Source organism: Vanessa atalanta, chromosome 23 (genome assembly GCF_905147765.1).
Source record: "Vanessa atalanta chromosome 23, ilVanAtal1.2, whole genome shotgun sequence".
NCBI classification, from domain to species: Eukaryota; Metazoa; Arthropoda; class Insecta; order Lepidoptera; family Nymphalidae; genus Vanessa; species Vanessa atalanta.
The window spans coordinates 9,205,691-9,224,553 of NC_061893.1; the positions used below are offsets into that span (position 1 = coordinate 9,205,691).

At 32.5% G+C, this 18,863-nt stretch overlaps 1 protein-coding gene across 3 annotated transcripts in view; it reads right to left on the reverse strand.

The window, feature by feature from the left end:
- Window positions 1-18,863, reverse strand: part of LOC125073231 (complexin) — a 294,844-nt gene that overhangs the window by 20,427 nt on the left and 255,554 nt on the right. For all 3 annotated transcript variants that reach the window (XM_047683974.1, XM_047683975.1, XM_047683976.1), the window contains one exon: window positions 7,101-7,264. In XM_047683974.1, coding sequence (XP_047539930.1) covers window positions 7,101-7,264 — 164 coding nt within the window. The remainder of the gene's footprint in view (window positions 1-7,100; window positions 7,265-18,863) is intronic.

Genomic DNA, 18,863 nt, shown 5'->3' on the forward strand with positions numbered 1-18,863 from the left:
GTCTGTGACGTCATTAGATATATACATATATAATGATCTTCGATCTCCGAAGACGTTCCCCGCGATACAAATGAAATCGTATCAGAAGCACTTCATAATTTCTCCGAAGTCACAACGCGCCCTAAGTTAGCGAGTTTCTAAGTTTTAATTGTAGGGCGTGGCCCCACTTGCAGCGGAACAGAGTCGTAGTAATTAGTGTACGTTTGAACGACTGTCCTCATTAAACGACTCTTGTTTCTTAAGGTGGATAACGCGGAGCGAAGTATTTTTCTACGTTTAGAAAGGGAAATTTATTATATATACATATTATAATAATAGAAGTTATATGAGAGATCTCTAAATGGGCCAACTTTAATATCCTAACATTTTGTATTGAATTGGAATTTAAAAATGAGATTATTTTACATGTAAGAAATATCGTTGTACGTATTTCTTGAATTTTTATATTGTTGGTACGTCTGACGGATTCTGGAATTATATCATCAACTTTATTAGATGGCATTCAAATCATATCATGTAATTTTATTAAATAAATAATTCAAAGCATTTTATGTGTTAGCTTGATAATTGAGCCTAAAACTTTTATATGATCGAGCCTCGAGTTCAGTAGTTTGCTTTATAAAACAAAAACCTTCTTTAATTCATCACAAATTGTAAATACGTTTATGACACACAACAAATAAAGAACATTATATAATTTAGCTCAACGGACTTGTATATTGAATATTTTACGAATATTTTTTTGACGTTTTGATAATATTATGTGCAGTATTTTGTTGTAACAAGCTGATTGTACGGTGACAATAGAAGTATGAGAAAAATAAGCCTACCTCAATCGAGTATATTTTGATTACATTCGAAATAAGTTTCGAAGAGATTCATAAGTCAAAGAGAAGCCGCGAGTTATGGATAAATGTGCTATGTGAAGCGATATGGCCCAAATTTTAGTATTACACTAAAATTTTGGAATTTACGACTTTCTTTACGAGCTTCATATAAAATTTGAAAGTATATCATTGAACTAAAGCTAACTCTTTCTGGTTTATTACAAGGTCGCTGACCTAAAGAAATTACAATATAATATTTTAAAACGAATATCGGCTTTAGATCGTTTAGCTGTAAGACTATATTCCCATGAAAGTGTTATGCGTGTTCGACCGTACTTACGCAAAGCTGAAAGTAATTTGTCGATCCAATAAAATTTCGTTTAGCGTCTATGTTAGGGGTCCTTTTTTAACATTGGAGCAATCAATATTCAGGGTTTTTGAAAATACATTCAAGATATTTTACATGTATTTCCTCGGATATAAATATAATAATACATTTATACAGACATTATAATTTTTTTCTTATCAGAAAATTAGGTCTTATTCTTACGCTTTTCGGATAAGCAAAAAATTATATCGAATAAGATCGTTTACTTTTTTAATTATTGATCTATTCTATCAAACCCTAATCTAGTTTTTATTGTTTATAAAATAAAATTGTAGTTACTAATAGTTAATAACTTAAAGAGAATTAATAAATAATGTAACAAATGTAAAATAATAATAATGAAGTTTTCAAAGACCGTAGAGCTATTCTACAAGCAATGAATACAGAACAAATCAAATGATACGAGACGTTTACCACTTATCAATACAATAATTAAAAAATCGTCGAAATAATATTTTTTACAGAATGCAAAAGATAAACATCATGCAGATGTTTGCATGTCAGATGACATGAATTAAATTCCGCCATTTCATCTCATTTTAGGAACAAGAAATGAAATTTAAAGAAGGGGCCAAGTTCTCGATGTAATGTATAATAAGATCACGGACATATTGGCGTCACGATCGCTGCAAATTGTATACGGCCCGAGACGCTTATTGGTTTTACGTATGTAAAGTATAATTCTCGTGAAGGCGCAACATTTTTGTAATTCCAATTTACTGTTTATGTTGTACAAATGAATTCTTATGGATTGTAAATTCGATACAATGATATTTAAGCACTCGATGGATTTTTATTGTTTAATATCGAATATATTTTGAGTGGTGACGTGTGTTGTACGCCTGGATAAATACCACCCACTCATTACATATTAATTATCAATATTGTTATGTTCCGGTTTGAAGGGTAAGTGAGCCAGTGTAACACAAGCGGCTTTACATCTTAGTTCCTAAGTTTGGTGGCGTATTGGTGTAGTTAGGGTATTTTAAAGATTATCATTTCTTACGGCACCATTGCCTATGGAGGATGGTGGCCACTAGACATTCGCTAGAACTTAGCACCATATACTCGTCCGCATTTGTTTTGAATGGTGGAGTTTACAAGTATAATTGTAAAAACCGGGATACTTGTAGAATCATACATTCCATGGTATGCTTTATTTCCTGTATTAGAAATATTTTTGTAGTGTATTTGTTTATGATTAGAGGTTCTTATCACTAAGTGGCTTTTATTCGTGAGAGTAAACTTCTTCCTACTAAACGTACAACATTGTTAATATTATTATATCTAATCTGCCATTGCTCAATGGTATATCAAAATGTAATGTTTGATGGCAAACGGTTACAGCTTTTCATTTATTTTTTACTTTAAAATGACATACCGGAAGTGGTAGAAAGAAAGAAAGTGCAAAATCTTAACTTAAAACAAAATGTATTTTCAGTATCATGACCCAACTACAGATATTTAACGCTTTACAATATCAAAAATAGTACATATTAGTTTAAAAAAAAGTCTTTCATAGAACTTTGACACACAATTTCCATGCAAGAACTTTACTATCAAATAAAATTAAATTTGCTACGAAATTCCCGCTATCACTGGCGCCACACGGCAAGTTATTACGAAATTATCGGACCCTTTGACTAAAGCATTAATTGCGAGTAAATTTTATTAGAACGTCGTTTGAACACTAGTGTCGCCTAATGGGTCCTTTGGTAAAGTAACGGAACCCGGCGGGGGGAGGCTTTCTATTTGGGAGAACTCCAAGCTACACAGTTCATACGAATCTGCCTCGTGTTCTTTCAAAATATGCATGAAATGCAGCAATTACTCACATTTTATCCGTTGCTGATTAATCATATTTATTTATAAAAATATTACAAGCCTAAGTTGGTATTGAAAAAAAAATCAACTAAAGCAGTGTTCACACGAGCTTTCGAATTAGCGTCGTCCTAAACAGACTTAGAAGCAAAAATTAAAGTCAATATAACTTTATGTGATTTTATATTCAAATGTTAACATATTATTGATTATATTTTTTTGTTGGCTGTATTTTTAAGTTCATATGTATTTGTTATTTTTTACTCTATTCAACTTTATTTGAAAACGAAGTTGAACGCTAAAATAAAAATAAAATAAAATGAAGGCAAGCTTGTTTCGGGTCCGCAGATCTCTTTCAGTCTATTCCATTTTAAAAGTAGACATCAAATTGTAATATTGTACTCGTTCCGCGTCAAAATTCAAGTTCAACAAAAGTTGAAACTTAATTGCTACCGAAAAGTTTTTATTCTCGTCATTCACTCATTCATCATTAAAATGAATTAATTAATTCAATTTTAAAATTTTAAATAAAAGTTTTAAGGTTTCACAACTTACTATAAAATAAAGTATTTCTAAATAAAAATTCAATAACACTATTATTGAATTTTGCGTTTTATATTTTAAAACGTACTCGAATAACAACAAAAAAAAAACATTACTTACGCCCTCACATTTCAATCAGCCCGACAAAGAAACCCCGGTATCTTGCTTATTTTTCAATTAACTTTCACGAACATTCTTTTAGATCTGTGGCGCGGTGTGTCGAGGGGGGGGGAGGTCAAAAGGCCTCTTCATACCACTCCGTTTAGACATTTGTAAGAGTCGCTCTAAATTTTCGTTTGAATATCATTTTTACAAGTTAATTGTAAATTACTTTCATAAATATGAATTCCCAGTTATTATTTAGCATATTTGCTTTAACATTAAATAAAAAACAGATTTTTACCGCAAAAGATTAGCAATATCGAGATTCGAGTGTTGCTAGACGAAAAAATTAAATTTGAGAGCCCGCCATTTTGTCACAAATTAACCGTCAAAGCGCAAGATGGCGGAGAGTGCGCGTTACGTAAGAAATTACTTTGAAGTACTTCTTTGCTCTGTATGGCCTTTGCTATGTGTTCTATTTTAAGCTAGAGAACTAGAAATTATGAAGCCTTTGTTTCTAGGTAGCTTGAAATATTTTAAAAATGGCTGCTACAATGAACGCGTAACAAGTTTGTATATTTGACATTGTATAATGTGAGAACAAAAGAACTTTTCTCTTGTTACTTATAATGTTAGTAGGAGTGGATTAAGTATGCAAAAAAAACAATTTTCAGACTGGCTAATGTTTATTGTTTGAACAATTTTAAATAGCTCGTTTATTAAAGGCTTATGTTAAAAAATCGTATTCGTAATTTGAACTCCTTTAAGAACAAGAACTATTTAATACTGTTTTAATATTTTCCCTGCTATACACGTGACTACGACGTTAAAGTCAATAACTCGTTATAGAAAATACAGCAGTAACATTTCGAATTTCAATACTAAAATTTGTATGAGCGACTCGTGTTGCACGTAAATTCGAAGTTAGTTTCAGATAACCCTTGCTTTACGATACATCGATGCATCGATGCTATATCGATATTATGTATCGCTGTGTACAATCGTCTCGTTAGTCGTGACATACAATTCGGTAAATGAATTTACAAACATTTACATAATAGTGAGTCAATTTTGGGGGGAATTATTTGTTGTGGGTGTTGCTATCGTAAATTATTATTATGAGTAGGTTCAATTAGATTAGAAATAAATATAATAAAGGCGCGGGCTATGGATTAAATATATTTTTTAAAATTATTTACAACATGAACAATTGTTTCTACATGACATTTGTAACGGACACACAATTGTTTTTAATCTCTCGACAGTTATGACTTACGTAATTTAAAAAAAAAAACAACCAATAATTTTCATCTCAATTGACCGCGTTTGAATCGAGTACACAACGTACACACATTCCTCGTGTTGAACACGGAACATAAAGGCTCTTCAGACGAAACGAACGAATTACCCGTCGCGTGTGGAGAGCCAGGAGGACTCTTGACCTCTTTCGCTGATTTAATTGTTCAAACGGCTTTATTGGCTTTTGTAATTTAAAAATCGTATTTAAGCATTTAAAACAGAGTTTTGTTGTGTGTCTGTAAATTAAACTCGTTCTATAAAAAGAGAGATTGATAAAATATATTTCTGTTAAAGAATAAACTTTAGTTTTGAAATCATGTCAAGTTTTAATTGCACATTGAGTTTTTCAACGTTGGTACAGTTGAGCGCAACAGTCCGCCATGGGAAGCCATGCGACATGACAATATAATTACTTAGCAAAGAGTTCATTTAGATACAACTCGCACGATATCGTTAAACGTATTATCACAATATAAAAAACGCCATTAACAATAAACGGTGAAGTAATGGACAGCTGGTGTTATTAGGAGACATTACTCATTCAGAACTTTACCTATATGCTCCCAGCCATTTAAAGAATTAAGTATAACTTTATTTTAGATTTTCTTTTACTTTGCAACGACGGTACCACAAAAACTCAGACCCAAGACAACATAGAAAACTAATGAACTTTTTCTACATCGACTCGGCCGGTGTACACACTACTCGATCACGGAGGTCGATTGAATACAGGACTTTGTAATTAGCCTTATAACCTAGCTACTAGACCAAGAAGGCTGTTATACGATATTATATATTACCTTTTCACACAATGTTAATTTCATAGCAAATACGGAAACGTGATAGGTCCAGGTATTACGAGTAGGTACCGTATGCCATTTTTGTACCCCTAAACTGTACAAAATTTCATGATTAACAGTGGAGTACCTAGTTAAGTCGCGAAAGCGTAAAAACAACCTTATTAGCGCGGTTATATTATAGTGGGTAGGGTACAGTAAGAGTCTATATACAACTTTTAGATTGAAGATCAGGCATTCTAAGAAATTACTTGTTCCGGCTGGGTTAGTTGAAATTTTTGGCTTTTTTTCTATAATAAAATTAAAATCAAAATATACTTTATTCAAGTAGGCTTGTACAAGCACTTTTGAATCGTCATTTAACAAACTATATTAAGTGAAGCTACCACCGGTTCGAAATGTAGATTCTACCGAGAAGAATCGGCAAGAAACCCAACAAAAATACAGTCATGTTAGTTAAATACAATTATATATGAATATTATGTCTCATGCCTGGAAGTCAACAAGCTTTTTACCTGTATAAGACACTGCGTTTATTCACGAAAACCGCATTAAAATCAGTTGCGTAGTTTAAAAGATCTAAGCGTACAAAGCGTTTTATGTAGAGATATTACGATTGGAACTACTATTAGACTATTACTAGTGATTCTAGACACTTTCATCCGTGTTTTCGTGATTAAATTACTCTTAAGTATTAAAATGTATACACGTACGAACTAAGTGCATCCCAATGATTTAATACCAAGAGAGTTTGCCATTAATTGGCTTTTTTAGTTATCACTTCGCCTTAGGGAGTAGCCCAACATCACTTTCTCAATAAACGGGCTATTTGTCATAAGAAGATTTTTTCAACCAGATGCTACTTCATATTTTTTTGCTTATTTATTTTGATGTATAAATATTTAGAACTGATTCTAAGGTATCTAAAATTCTAAGAATTTGAGATTTTATGCATTCCTGCATTTTTTTTTGTTTTGAATGAAAAAAAAAAAAAAAATGCTAATGCATTCCTGCATTTAGAATGATTATAAGTTTTGTTAAATTTATTCAATTTTTCGTATTTTTGTAAATACGAAAAATGGTTTAATTTCGGTTATTATAATCTATACAATATACCACTTTGTGGCAGGGCTCTGCGCGAGCCCGTCTGTGTAGGTACCATCCACTCATCAGATATTCTACCGCCAAACCGCAATACTTAGTATTGTTGTGTTACGGGTTACAGCGTCAATGTCAACGGACGGAGGTGACCACTTACCATTGCCCGTTCGCCTACTTATTACATTAAAAAATACAGTTCTGTTTGTTATATTCCTGACTAACCTTGTCCCTGATCTCCTGTCTCATCTTCTCTCTCTCTTCCTCCATCTTGCGGTGCTTCTCCTTGCGTCTCTCCTCAGCCTCACGGATCGCTTCCTGACGTTCGCGTTCCGCTTCTTCTTCCTTCTCCTTATCGTCGCTGTCATCGCCATCACCACCAACCGCGCCTGCAACAAGGATGAGAATGTTGATTTCATCTCAAAACGTTGTGTGTGGCCTACACACGTTAAGATACCTATATGATTCTTTGTAAATTTTTCAAAGATTGATAAAATACATAAATTCCTCGAGCTAAAGTAGAGATAGCAATAAACATAATAGTTTGAAATAAAATAAGAAAATTACTCAATAAAACACTGAGAAGGGTTTTAAAACGATAAAATTACGGAAGCGTTTCATTGTCACCGTTTAAATAGGCTCTGAAACTGTCAATTCCCCGAAGCGTCCCAGATGCGTAAAAACGATTGAATCGTTAAACTCGACGTAAACTTGATTGCATTGGTAATTTTGATCGATATTAGACGACGCATTTGCACGCAACCAACTCGGATCAGTTAGATCCGCCTTTAACCGACTCGGACCGGTTCAAACCAGTTTAATCCAGCCGAAAGGAATCCGACATGCCGCCATTCAAAAATCCATTACTCGTCAATATAAGCATTTGTCCCGAGCGCCCGGACGTGTCGGAATTCTGAGCCTATTTTCCGATAGGATGGCTTTTAAAAGGTTTTCTGTCGCCTGATGGGCTCGAAACTTTGGCCGGTTTTTCTCGTTTGAAGCGGTATAACCGATCAGCGTAATTATATGACCGATCGACTATTTTTCGTACTAACTTTCGGTTCTTTAAGTGTGGTGAAACATTATATCTAAATAAAATCTGTATAATATAATTATGTCTATATAACAGATTCTGTAATGTCGAGAATAGACTTTTTAGTAATTGTTATTATTGTTCAAAAATACTCCACGATATCTTTCTAGTATTCGATGTATTTCTAAACTGTTTTTTACACTAAAATAAATATCAGAAAATGCTATCGAAAGCCGAAATAAACTGCAATGGGCTAAAAGGCTTTATATGCAAAACTGTTTGAAGTTGGTGCCAAAATGGTTTGTTACTGTTTTTTGATGAAATTTCATACATCAAAGACAAATATAATACTAAGGAATAATTATCGTGTCGAATGATCTTTTTTGAAGTAGTTTAAAAGTAAATACATTTTGTAAAGCGGTACATACAACGTTAACAAAGAAATATGTATTTTTTTTTAAATTCTAGCGGGAGCCAAAACTTTGCAAAGTTCTCTCGCTTGATAAAATTTCGCACTCAACTTAGTACAAGGAACATCAAAGTGTATTCGATGTTGCATGTATTATGCGCGGGGTTCAATGAACTGGGGTCGATAACAATCTCATGAAGTATTGTAGGCATTCGACGTTCTGACGTTTTCGGTAACGATGTACACACACATACATATACAATGTAAACGTGTGCGCGTGGAAATCATTAAAGATAATATATGCAAAGCTAACAGCACTGCTTAGTATTATTCTGTTTCGGTTTGAAGGGTGAGTGAGCCAGTGTAATTATAGCTACCATCTTATATATGCTATAACAACTTAGTTAGTCTAGGTTGGTTGCCAATGCTTAAAATAGCAACTAGAAGTTCTTAATAAATGCTATTTTAAATTTTATTCATTGTCAAAAATTGATTCAAAGTAAGGGCTGATCTGATGTCGTCCTAAATATAAATTTAATCATAAATCAGCGGATTAATTTGGAGTATATTGATTTATAATTAAAAGTTTTTGATTATTCGACGTTACAATCCCGGAGGATCTAGAAAGGGATACCATTACTTCCGCATACTTAAAAAAAATTGATTATTATTCAAATTCCCGAATGAATATTCAGAGTCTTATATTTAATTACGACTCAGACGACTTGAGGTCCCGAGTCGAAGAAAAATCCATATTTTAGTACAGTCAGCAGAAAATTTATTACACAATTTTATTTTTTCATAGAAGTTTCTATCGAGGGTGATGTTTTTATTTTAACCGTTATAATTAAAGTTTATTATCACAAATCAATGCATTAATAATTAATTCTATTTTAATCAATGAAGATGTACTAAAATTTTTGATCAATAAATATAATAATATTACTTATTTTAGACAATGTGAAATATAAATAATAAATACATAACATAACATAAAAAAATATTTATTAACATACTTCAATAAAAAGATAGATTTGTGATCGTACCCCAAGAGACATAATTATGTTATGTGACGTCATTAGAAATTTAAAATGGCGGCGGTAAGTCGTTATTTACAAGCACACGTATTACGTAGTTATAAAATCAGTATTGCATAGAGTTAATTATTAAATATATTAATATAAATTAGAAATACATATATAAATAAAATGTATATGTAACACAGGAGAATATATTGATTTACAGAATAACATTTCTGTAGTAATAGTAACCAAAAGATTTGAAGACTATTTTCATTCGCGGTCTTTAATTAATACGTGTGCCGCGAAATTAAATATGGCGGAAGTACGTGACGTCATTACCTCGGGCAGGGCTAGATGAAATGTCATTCGCATGATCATCGGAATCGAACTCGCAGTATAATGGACGCTCTTATTGAAACTGCCGTCAGTAAATTGAATCGTCATACTTCAGGAATTCGTTTAATATCGTTTAGATGTACAGACAGCAAAAAATTAGTGATATATTTTTTTATATTAAGCTCGAGTCCTTAGCGACATCATACCAGTATAATTAAATTTGTTTTAATTTAAAGATTTTTTAGGCTAGATGTTAACTACCCAAGGTTCAGAATGTAGATTCTACGGAGAAGAACTCTAAAGGAACTCAATAGTTACTATTTTAAAAGGCTTAGATATATGAGTTAAGCCATGAAATAGTATGATAGACGGTTGGTATAAGGCTGTAATATACCAAGATAATTAAATTATTTGAAAGCAATGTATAACTAACTGCAGTGTATTTGATTTTAATTATTTCAATGTGAAGTTAAAGGATAATCCTTTTTTTTCTGTAAAAAAACTATTGAATTGAATTGAATTATAAAATAAGTCTAAAAAAAGGTTGATTAAGTCGGACAGAAAATTTAATCAAAATACCTAAAATTTTCGATATCGAATTTTTTTTTGCCGACCATACACGACACGTTCGAGTCTGGACGTGCCTATGGTAATGGGGGTTGAAATGTGTAATAACGGAGCATTCCTGCGACGTGGTTCCGTGCAATAAAATATTTATACGAGCTATACGATTTAAGTAAAACTCCCGACACCGCCTTGGAGTTTTATTATACGCTTTTGAATTTACGGCCTTGCACATGTAGCTCTAAAACGACAAAGATTTAATCAATATTTTTCCATTGATGTATTCATATGAAGCAGAACTCAGCCGATATAATAACGTGCATAAATACGAATAGTATACAATTAATGTACCCCTCATAACATATTTTACAGCCGAGCAAAAATACTTAGTTTCAGACTTACTTACGTGCGTTTCGTTTTACGATAGTGTAAGAACTGTCAAATACTTAATTTAAAGCTTTTATCAAGTATATTTTAGTAACAAATTCAATTACTACCCCAATCCAAGATTTGAACTCGGGACGTTGAGATCTGCAGTACTATAGGCTATAACCCAACGAGATAGTCGAAAGTGTTATTTACTTAGAATAGACTGCATCTACTATAACAATATAAATCTGCTTAGTAAAATGTCTGAGTAATGGTATTAAATACACGGCTTAACGAGGGTCTAACAAGAGAAAATTTAACATAAAATTATTTATTCATGAAATGTGAAATGATTTTTCAAAATTCAATTCAAACATTTATATGTACTCGTAATTTTTTACGCTAGAAATATGAAATTCGGTGTTTAGGTTTGCTAGGTTTGGTTGGTAGGCTTTGCGTGGGTACCTCATTGGTCAAACGGATAGTAATTAATAATATAATCCTTAAATTTAACGAAAATATATTATTTAACATTAAAGCATTGATTAAACAGGGCCTTGTGTATCTGATATCCTGTAATCTCTACTACGGTTCCAATTACTAGAGACGCTACGCTACAAACGGATAGACGTATCAAGAACCCGATCAAGCTTAAATAGCTGATTGGTGTACGGGTTGCTGAGCGATATGTCAGTCGCAGGTTTGATCCTCTATCAACTATTTGTTTGGTTTTAGTCACACGCCCCGACATTTGGGATAATAAATTATATAAGTTAAATTTATATAATATATCCTGCCTAATATTTAACAAGCATTAGCTCCTCATTTTTTATCATCCTTTATATATTAATATTTTTTAACAAACGATTTGAATTTATGATTATATTTTACAGGCAAAGATAAAAATATCTGTGGCAGTTTCATCATCATCATAACTCATCATAACATCATCATAACATCACATACATCATAACATTTAGTCCACTGCTGGACATAGGCTTCCCCAAGGCGCGCCACTAAGCCTGATCTTCAGCCCTTAGACCTTCCGTATATCATCACTCCACCGTGCATTTTAGTATAGAATATTTAACGTTAAGTATAGTTGACATAAGGTAGTCTCGATGATAATATTTCGTAACATCAGTGAACTTTCCTAAAGTTATCTCGCAAAATCAAATTTCAATCGGCCTCAGAATCAGGTTATGTCAGTCTTAGACGAAACTCGGCTGCCTACGAGTCTAGGCTGGTAATTCAGTTATAAGCGAAGCCTTATTGCGTTGAGACTCTGCGATAGTTGAGTTATAGTTCAGTCTAACATTTTTGTTACGACTAGTTTTAGGACTTGATTTTTAAATTGCATATTACGATAAGCTGGTGAAACGATTTTCGTGTCAGATAAAAACATAATCATGAACTGCTTTTCTCGTCACACAAAGAGCGAGAGAGAGAAATAGAGAATATTTCATTTGTATATAAAAAAATCACCATTACCAACATCAATAACTTATGTACAGCAGACCAAAGCTTGAAAGTTGATATTCCCGTGCCTCGGAAACCAATTAAAGCAAGTCTTGTAACTGAACTTCTGGTCGTGTTGGATTCTCACCCCATCGGGTTAGGATTGTGAAGGGAATAGAGACCGCATCTGAGTTTAAACACACCCTTCTACACTATATAACTTACACCTCATAGATAGTGCCTGTTTAAAAAGGTCTCCGTTACATAATTATTATTACAAATAATATGTCATTTGTAACTGAGTTAAATTATCATCCTGTGATTTAATTATCTATGTTAATTTATAAATTTAATAGTGTTCAGTGGGATGATGAGTTTATTTCGGTTCATCTGCAGTAGTTTTAATCTTGTAAAATTACAAATCAAAGCGCTTGCAAGTACCTACTGTACACAGGATATATTTTCAAGGAGCTTACACGCATACACACAAAAAATACACACAGTTGCACATCGTGCCTTTACGTATTTATTTGCAGCATAAAGTGAACTTTATATGACTCGAGAAAATAAATCATTTAAACATTCATATTTCTACACGATAATAATATTCCTTATACATCAACTCACACACACATATACTCGTACACATACACACTCGATCACACACACCCGCAATCGTTACGTATTATTACATGTATGTATGGGTACGTAATAGCAATCAACGTGTTTACTTAGTAAAAATAATTTGTTTACAAAAAGCTAATACGTCAGTAAATATCTTACGATCTGTTTACATTGTCTCGTGTAAACAAACTCGTAAAATCGGTCAAGTGGGATCACTTTGCGAATTATGATTTTACGATTAATAAACTAACCTTCGTTTCGTATGTTTGTATTTATCCCGAAGCCATTTCCCATAATACTTTATGGAGGATAAAATTAAATTTATTCAAATGAGTTATACTGTATTTATGTTTCTTTTTTTCCATAAGCGATTTTTATACGTATTTCTCGGTACTCTTGCAAGAATACAGTCGGTTAATAATGTATTTGAATCAAAGAACCTTTGATGTCTTTGATGAAGGTTCACTTTTATAAGTTTTTGACAAAGTTCCAATTACGATATTGTAGTTAAAAAGTATTTATCTACAAATGTATTTGAATAGTTATTATTACATAAAATGGTTCAACTATCGAACTAAAACTCAAATTCCTTTATTAAATATAGAAGCATTACACTTACTTATTGATAGTCAAATTAAACACTACCACCGTTTCGGAAAAGGAAACACCCTGACCCGAGAAGAACCGGCGAAAGAAACTCAGCGGCTCTTTTTTTTGTCAATTTTATTATTTACATATATTGAATATGAATAGAAATAGCCAGGAGGCGATCGTTTCATTTCCAAGGTGCTATCTATGAAGGTATCTTTACACTGTGACCCTAAGAACAATGAAAACATATAATAACAGTATGATATAGACTAGTAGAATCCATAGCATATATCATATCGCTTTATATAAATATATATTTATAACATGTACACATATAGTCAACAACACCGTGAAACCTAATATACACACCTACATTCGTATTAAACTAAGTCCTCTATTTCAAAAGCATTCGACATTCATATCAAAGGCATTTGAAATATAGAAATAAATATTCACGATATTCAATAGAAAATAGTTTGCATATCGAGCTATGAATTTTTCAGCTTAGGCTACAGACGTGTCTATCGATCGTTCTAATAATAGACGACGGCTAGGTCGGTAGGCTGCACTGCACGTTACAAGTTGTCTAGCAAATTTGTGACACTGCGTACTTTAAAAATTTACCGATCTTGTCTATTAAAAAAAAAAAAAACAAAAGAAAAACTGACGTGAATCATAATGAAAAGCTTACAAAATAGTTTTGTTAATAAAATAACAACGTGCTTGTAAAATAAGTAGACACAGTTCGTGTAGAGTAAAACCATTAAATGTCACTCAAACGTACACGTTGTACATGAAAAAACCTTGAAATGTTATATATAAGATATTTAACACGATACATAGCTACGATAAGTTGACTTCTAACTCATTGTAACGTAGACTATTATTTATGGGGCGTTACGGTGTTTATGTCAGCAATATTTTATGTTGTCTTTAAGCACGTTAAAACGCATTAGAGTTTGCCTAGATTTGAATATCAGTTGCGTTCTAGTCACCAGTTGTGTCTGAACTGCACTTTCAGAATAACCATTTATATGAGGATATTTTGACCTTTAATCAAACGATCGTTAGGTTAGCAATGTTTCTACTATTAATTGTAAATCTGAATTTGACTGTCACAAGTCGAAATATTTACATTTCTGATAATGTATGTTTCATTTATTGTTCAACTTCGATCGAGAATATTTATCAGCTGAAGGAACTTAGACGGTTTGATTGTCGATTTAAGGCTGAGTAATCAAGGCAAAGACAAAACCAGACCCAGACAGAACCAGTTATAGATATAAACATTCTTAATGTTTTGTATTTTATAGAAAGTTTAGATTTGTTGGTTTTTTTCTTTTAATTTTAAATACAAAAAGATAATAACAAAAATAAAAGTTATAATAATGAAAACATGAAAGTCTATAACTAGTGATAAGAGCGAGACAAAAAATATCAAAGAACCAAACAGAGTCAGGTCAAGTAACATAATGTGGATGTGAACAACTCGATCAAAATCTATTAACAAGACAGAAGCGGAGGTGAACCTGGAGAAGGTCTGATGCGTCACAAGACCGACAGATAACAGAACTGGGAAAATAAATATGTAAGGTATTATACTAAATAAGAGTATTTGGATATGTTGAGTATTTACTGTAAAGGCTTATAACGATCACCCATTAGATTTATGTGTGACGATAAATTCGAGTAGATTTTCGTTCCACGGGAGTCAATATTAATTTTATAGAACAAGTAATACTAATGAGACAACACGAAGAAAAACTCGTATAACATGAAATGACTTTTATTTAAGTTATCTATCATTTAGCACCTTTTGTAGGTATTTCGTATTGTTTCAAACACAAAGGACAAGAGACATTCTTAAGAATTCCGAAGTGGCGTTAAGCGTCTCGAAGACAAAGGTTCAAAACTTGGGGTAATTACAGTTAGAATAACTGTTGGAAAGTTAATAAGTCTACGTTTGGGAAAGCGTTACCAAGTTGTAGAATTATACGAATTGTAAATTGTACTGAGTACCTGTATTGAGGTGAGCAGCAGGTACTTTCGTAAAAGTACAATCAGTTTCAAATATATTTCTCAATTACGTATTAAACTTAATCTTTATAAACAATAGGATCAGCAGACTTAATAACAATAGCTATTTTAAAATTTTATCAAGCTCTAGTTTCTTGACGCGTGCTACGTCGTAGCAATATCACGTAGCGTGAGCTACGTCGTAGCCACATCACGTAGACCTATCAACTCGCTATGTTTACGTTGTTTAGATTTGCTATAAGACTAGTTTAAAACGTCTTAAAATAAAGAATCGATATTATTTAATTTATTATTTTGAAAGTGAAGCGTTCAGAAAATATTAAAGTTTATTTCTTTACGGCTAAAAGTTGGTTAAGAGCTTTAAAAAATGATCCCTGAAATTGAAATTACTGTAAAAGGATTCTCGAGGAGTTAATTAAAAAAGGCGAAGTCCCGAGCGAGAGTCTTCGCGAATTTAACTCCGGAGCATTTTTTATTGAATTTAATAAAATAAGCCCGGTCTTGTCGGTCGCGTTTAAGAAAAATGGAGTGGAATTATGAATTGGTGTTTAGGAATTTATCTTAACCTATTTCCTGGTGAATATTTCTTATGTTCTAATTGGAGATAAAAGGAATTAATTACATAATCCACAAGTTCGTGGATCTGAACAAGTCTTTAGACCGCTGTTTATTTTTCTTCATTTCTAAATGCTAGACCAGAAACTTTAATATTTAATGGCTTAAGGTAAATGTAACATAATCACGTGGTTCATATCCACCTTTATTGTCCACTGCGCTATAGTAACTCTTATACATATAAATGTATACCATATTGAGGTATACAGCGACAAACACTGGCAAACAATTGCTTAATACGACATTCCATGGAAGGATATGTCAAATAAAATTTGTTGGGTTCATATCACGTCGTGCGGTGACGCGATATTGATACAAGCTGTGCCCACATTTGTATATAAATAACGCTACGTGACCAGAAAATATATTATAATTAAGCGTGTACATAGAGCCTTATATATATAAAGAAACTCTTACGTTTTTATCTAACCTGATTATAAGAGATACTTCTAATTTTGGTAAATGAATAAGCCTTGTATCTTGAATGCTACGTCTGCACGTTCTTTGGACATCCGCTCGTAATATGTTTTTTAACTTAAATTCGGTAGACAGGTTGAAAATGCCACGTGATGGTGAGTGGTACAACCGTCTAAAAACATTGGCATTGAAATTTCACATATCCCTTACATAGCCTTCAACTTTGGAAACAGAGATGTTATGTCATATGCAGGTGGGCCCTACTCTTTAAACGGGAACACGCTAATTCTAAGTGTTCCTGTTTTGATTAATTTGAATAGGATAAGTGTGTGGTAGAAACGAAGATATTAGATTCCTATTCACAGAAAATACAGAATATTATTTTAAAATAATATTAAATTAACAAAAAAACGTATTAAGAATTCTTTTCTGCGCTAGACTAAAAAAAAATAACATTTTAATATAAGCACGGCGGGAAACGAGCGTTTTATTCCGATAAAACAATAGTATTATAATTATGTCGATGACAGTCGTTAGTTACATTATATAAATGACAAGCAAGTCAAGTTGAACTACTTGCTTTGTATGGCTTCATTCGATTACTGGGTTTCGAAATAATTACGTTTTACGTTCTAATAATAATAATAAAACTTATATACATGTAATTTAAATATATTATTTAATTTCTTCAGAAATATTTTAATTAATCTTATATATAAAACGGAATGTTATTATGTATTTTGAGTGGATAGATATTGGTTTGGGTTCAACACTATTAGACCCATTACTATGAAAACGAACAGTCCTAACTATACACGTTATGGTACATATACATTGGCAGTCTTTTACTGGTATAATATAATCTCATTTATAAGGTGGTAGGATTTTGTGTAAGCCTGTTGGACAGGTACCACCCACGCCTTATACATTCTACCGCTTCTAATGGTCACCGGTCACCTACATTCTGTACAAACTAATATTCCATAAAAAAAGGAAAGAAAACTAGCACGCCTTTGATCTTATTATGAATACGAATTTTATTCTAACTTAGAATTTTTAACAAATCAATAATATTGAAATTCAGGGATAGTAACACTTTTTTCTTAACGATAAAAAACGAGGATGTTTACGAGTATCGATATATTACACAAGTAACATACACTACGATAATAAACTGCAAAAAGAATTCTATTCAAGTGGTTTTAACTACGAGTAGATTGGTTATTTGTAAGAATCGTTTCGTTTATTGTTTCGTATAAACCACCTCTACGTCCATCGTATATATTTATTTCATTAAGTGCGGCGCAGCTGGAAGTTATTTTCTTTCCTTGCGACAGATCGCGTTCAATCGAGTTAACCGACTGTCCGGAAGATGGATTTGTGTTAATTGAAACTGAACGTTGAACGGGAAACGACTTTAAATTAAAAAACCGTCTGTGGTTGAAGTTTTTTGTGTTGGATTGATTGAGATTTTGCGATACGGCTAAAATGGATTGCACGTTTCTGAGTTGAGTTATAGAACTAGCTGTTGTCCGTCTGCTTCGCTCGACAAACGACAAAATAATTTAAGAGTTGATTATTGAATAAAATAAATAAAATATGTGCACATAATCCTCTATTATGACATTAGTACAGCTGTGATTGCCCTGAGGTTACAATACGTGAATCATAACCGATGATTCCTAGTTCAAACCCGAGACAAGCGCCACTTTGTTCATGTGCTTAATATGTATTTATTTAATACAACTTGTGCTCAGCGGTGAAGAAAATTACCGTGAGGATACCTGCACGTGGTGGATAAGAATCTGCCAAGTGAATCTACGAACCCCATTGGAGCAGAGCGGTAGTCAAAAGAGAGATCCTAAGCCCAGGATAATCACCCACATAATAACGACGACTTATTACTACTTACTAACTAATATAATTCGTCTTGTTATTACAAAATACAGACCAATTTTCGTATTTTTTTCAGGAAGGTAGAGCTACTAAATTTATTACCTGATGGTAAGCGTATAGCGTAGCTCGTCTATAAATAGTGTACTTTTAAATTGTCTACGTAATATAAGATGTTTAGAACCGAACTATAGCATAGAATCATTGTTTAGCAGTAGTATTAACATAACAAGGAATTACGATATAATTTATTTTGAGTCCCTTTTGAAAAAAGCGCTAAATATTATTTAGTTTCGTTAGAGTTTGAAAACTGGACGTGTTTTTGGTTAGAGTGTACGTAATGCGTACCAAGTACTACCCGTTAGTTTATTTCAATCGATAGTGGTCATTGCGGCAGCTTAGTTTTTACTTCGCTGGCAAGACTTATATTTGTCGGCATAAAAATTCAACCATAAACGTAATCTAAATGCCGAATAATAATTAAAATGATTACCAATTAGAGGTAAAATTGTCTATATATAAAATCTTTGTATTTGAAATACAACGTAATAAATAAAAGTGTTCAAAATTTATAAGTTAAAACGATTCCCACATGAAGCCTTAATCTTAAAAAAAACAAC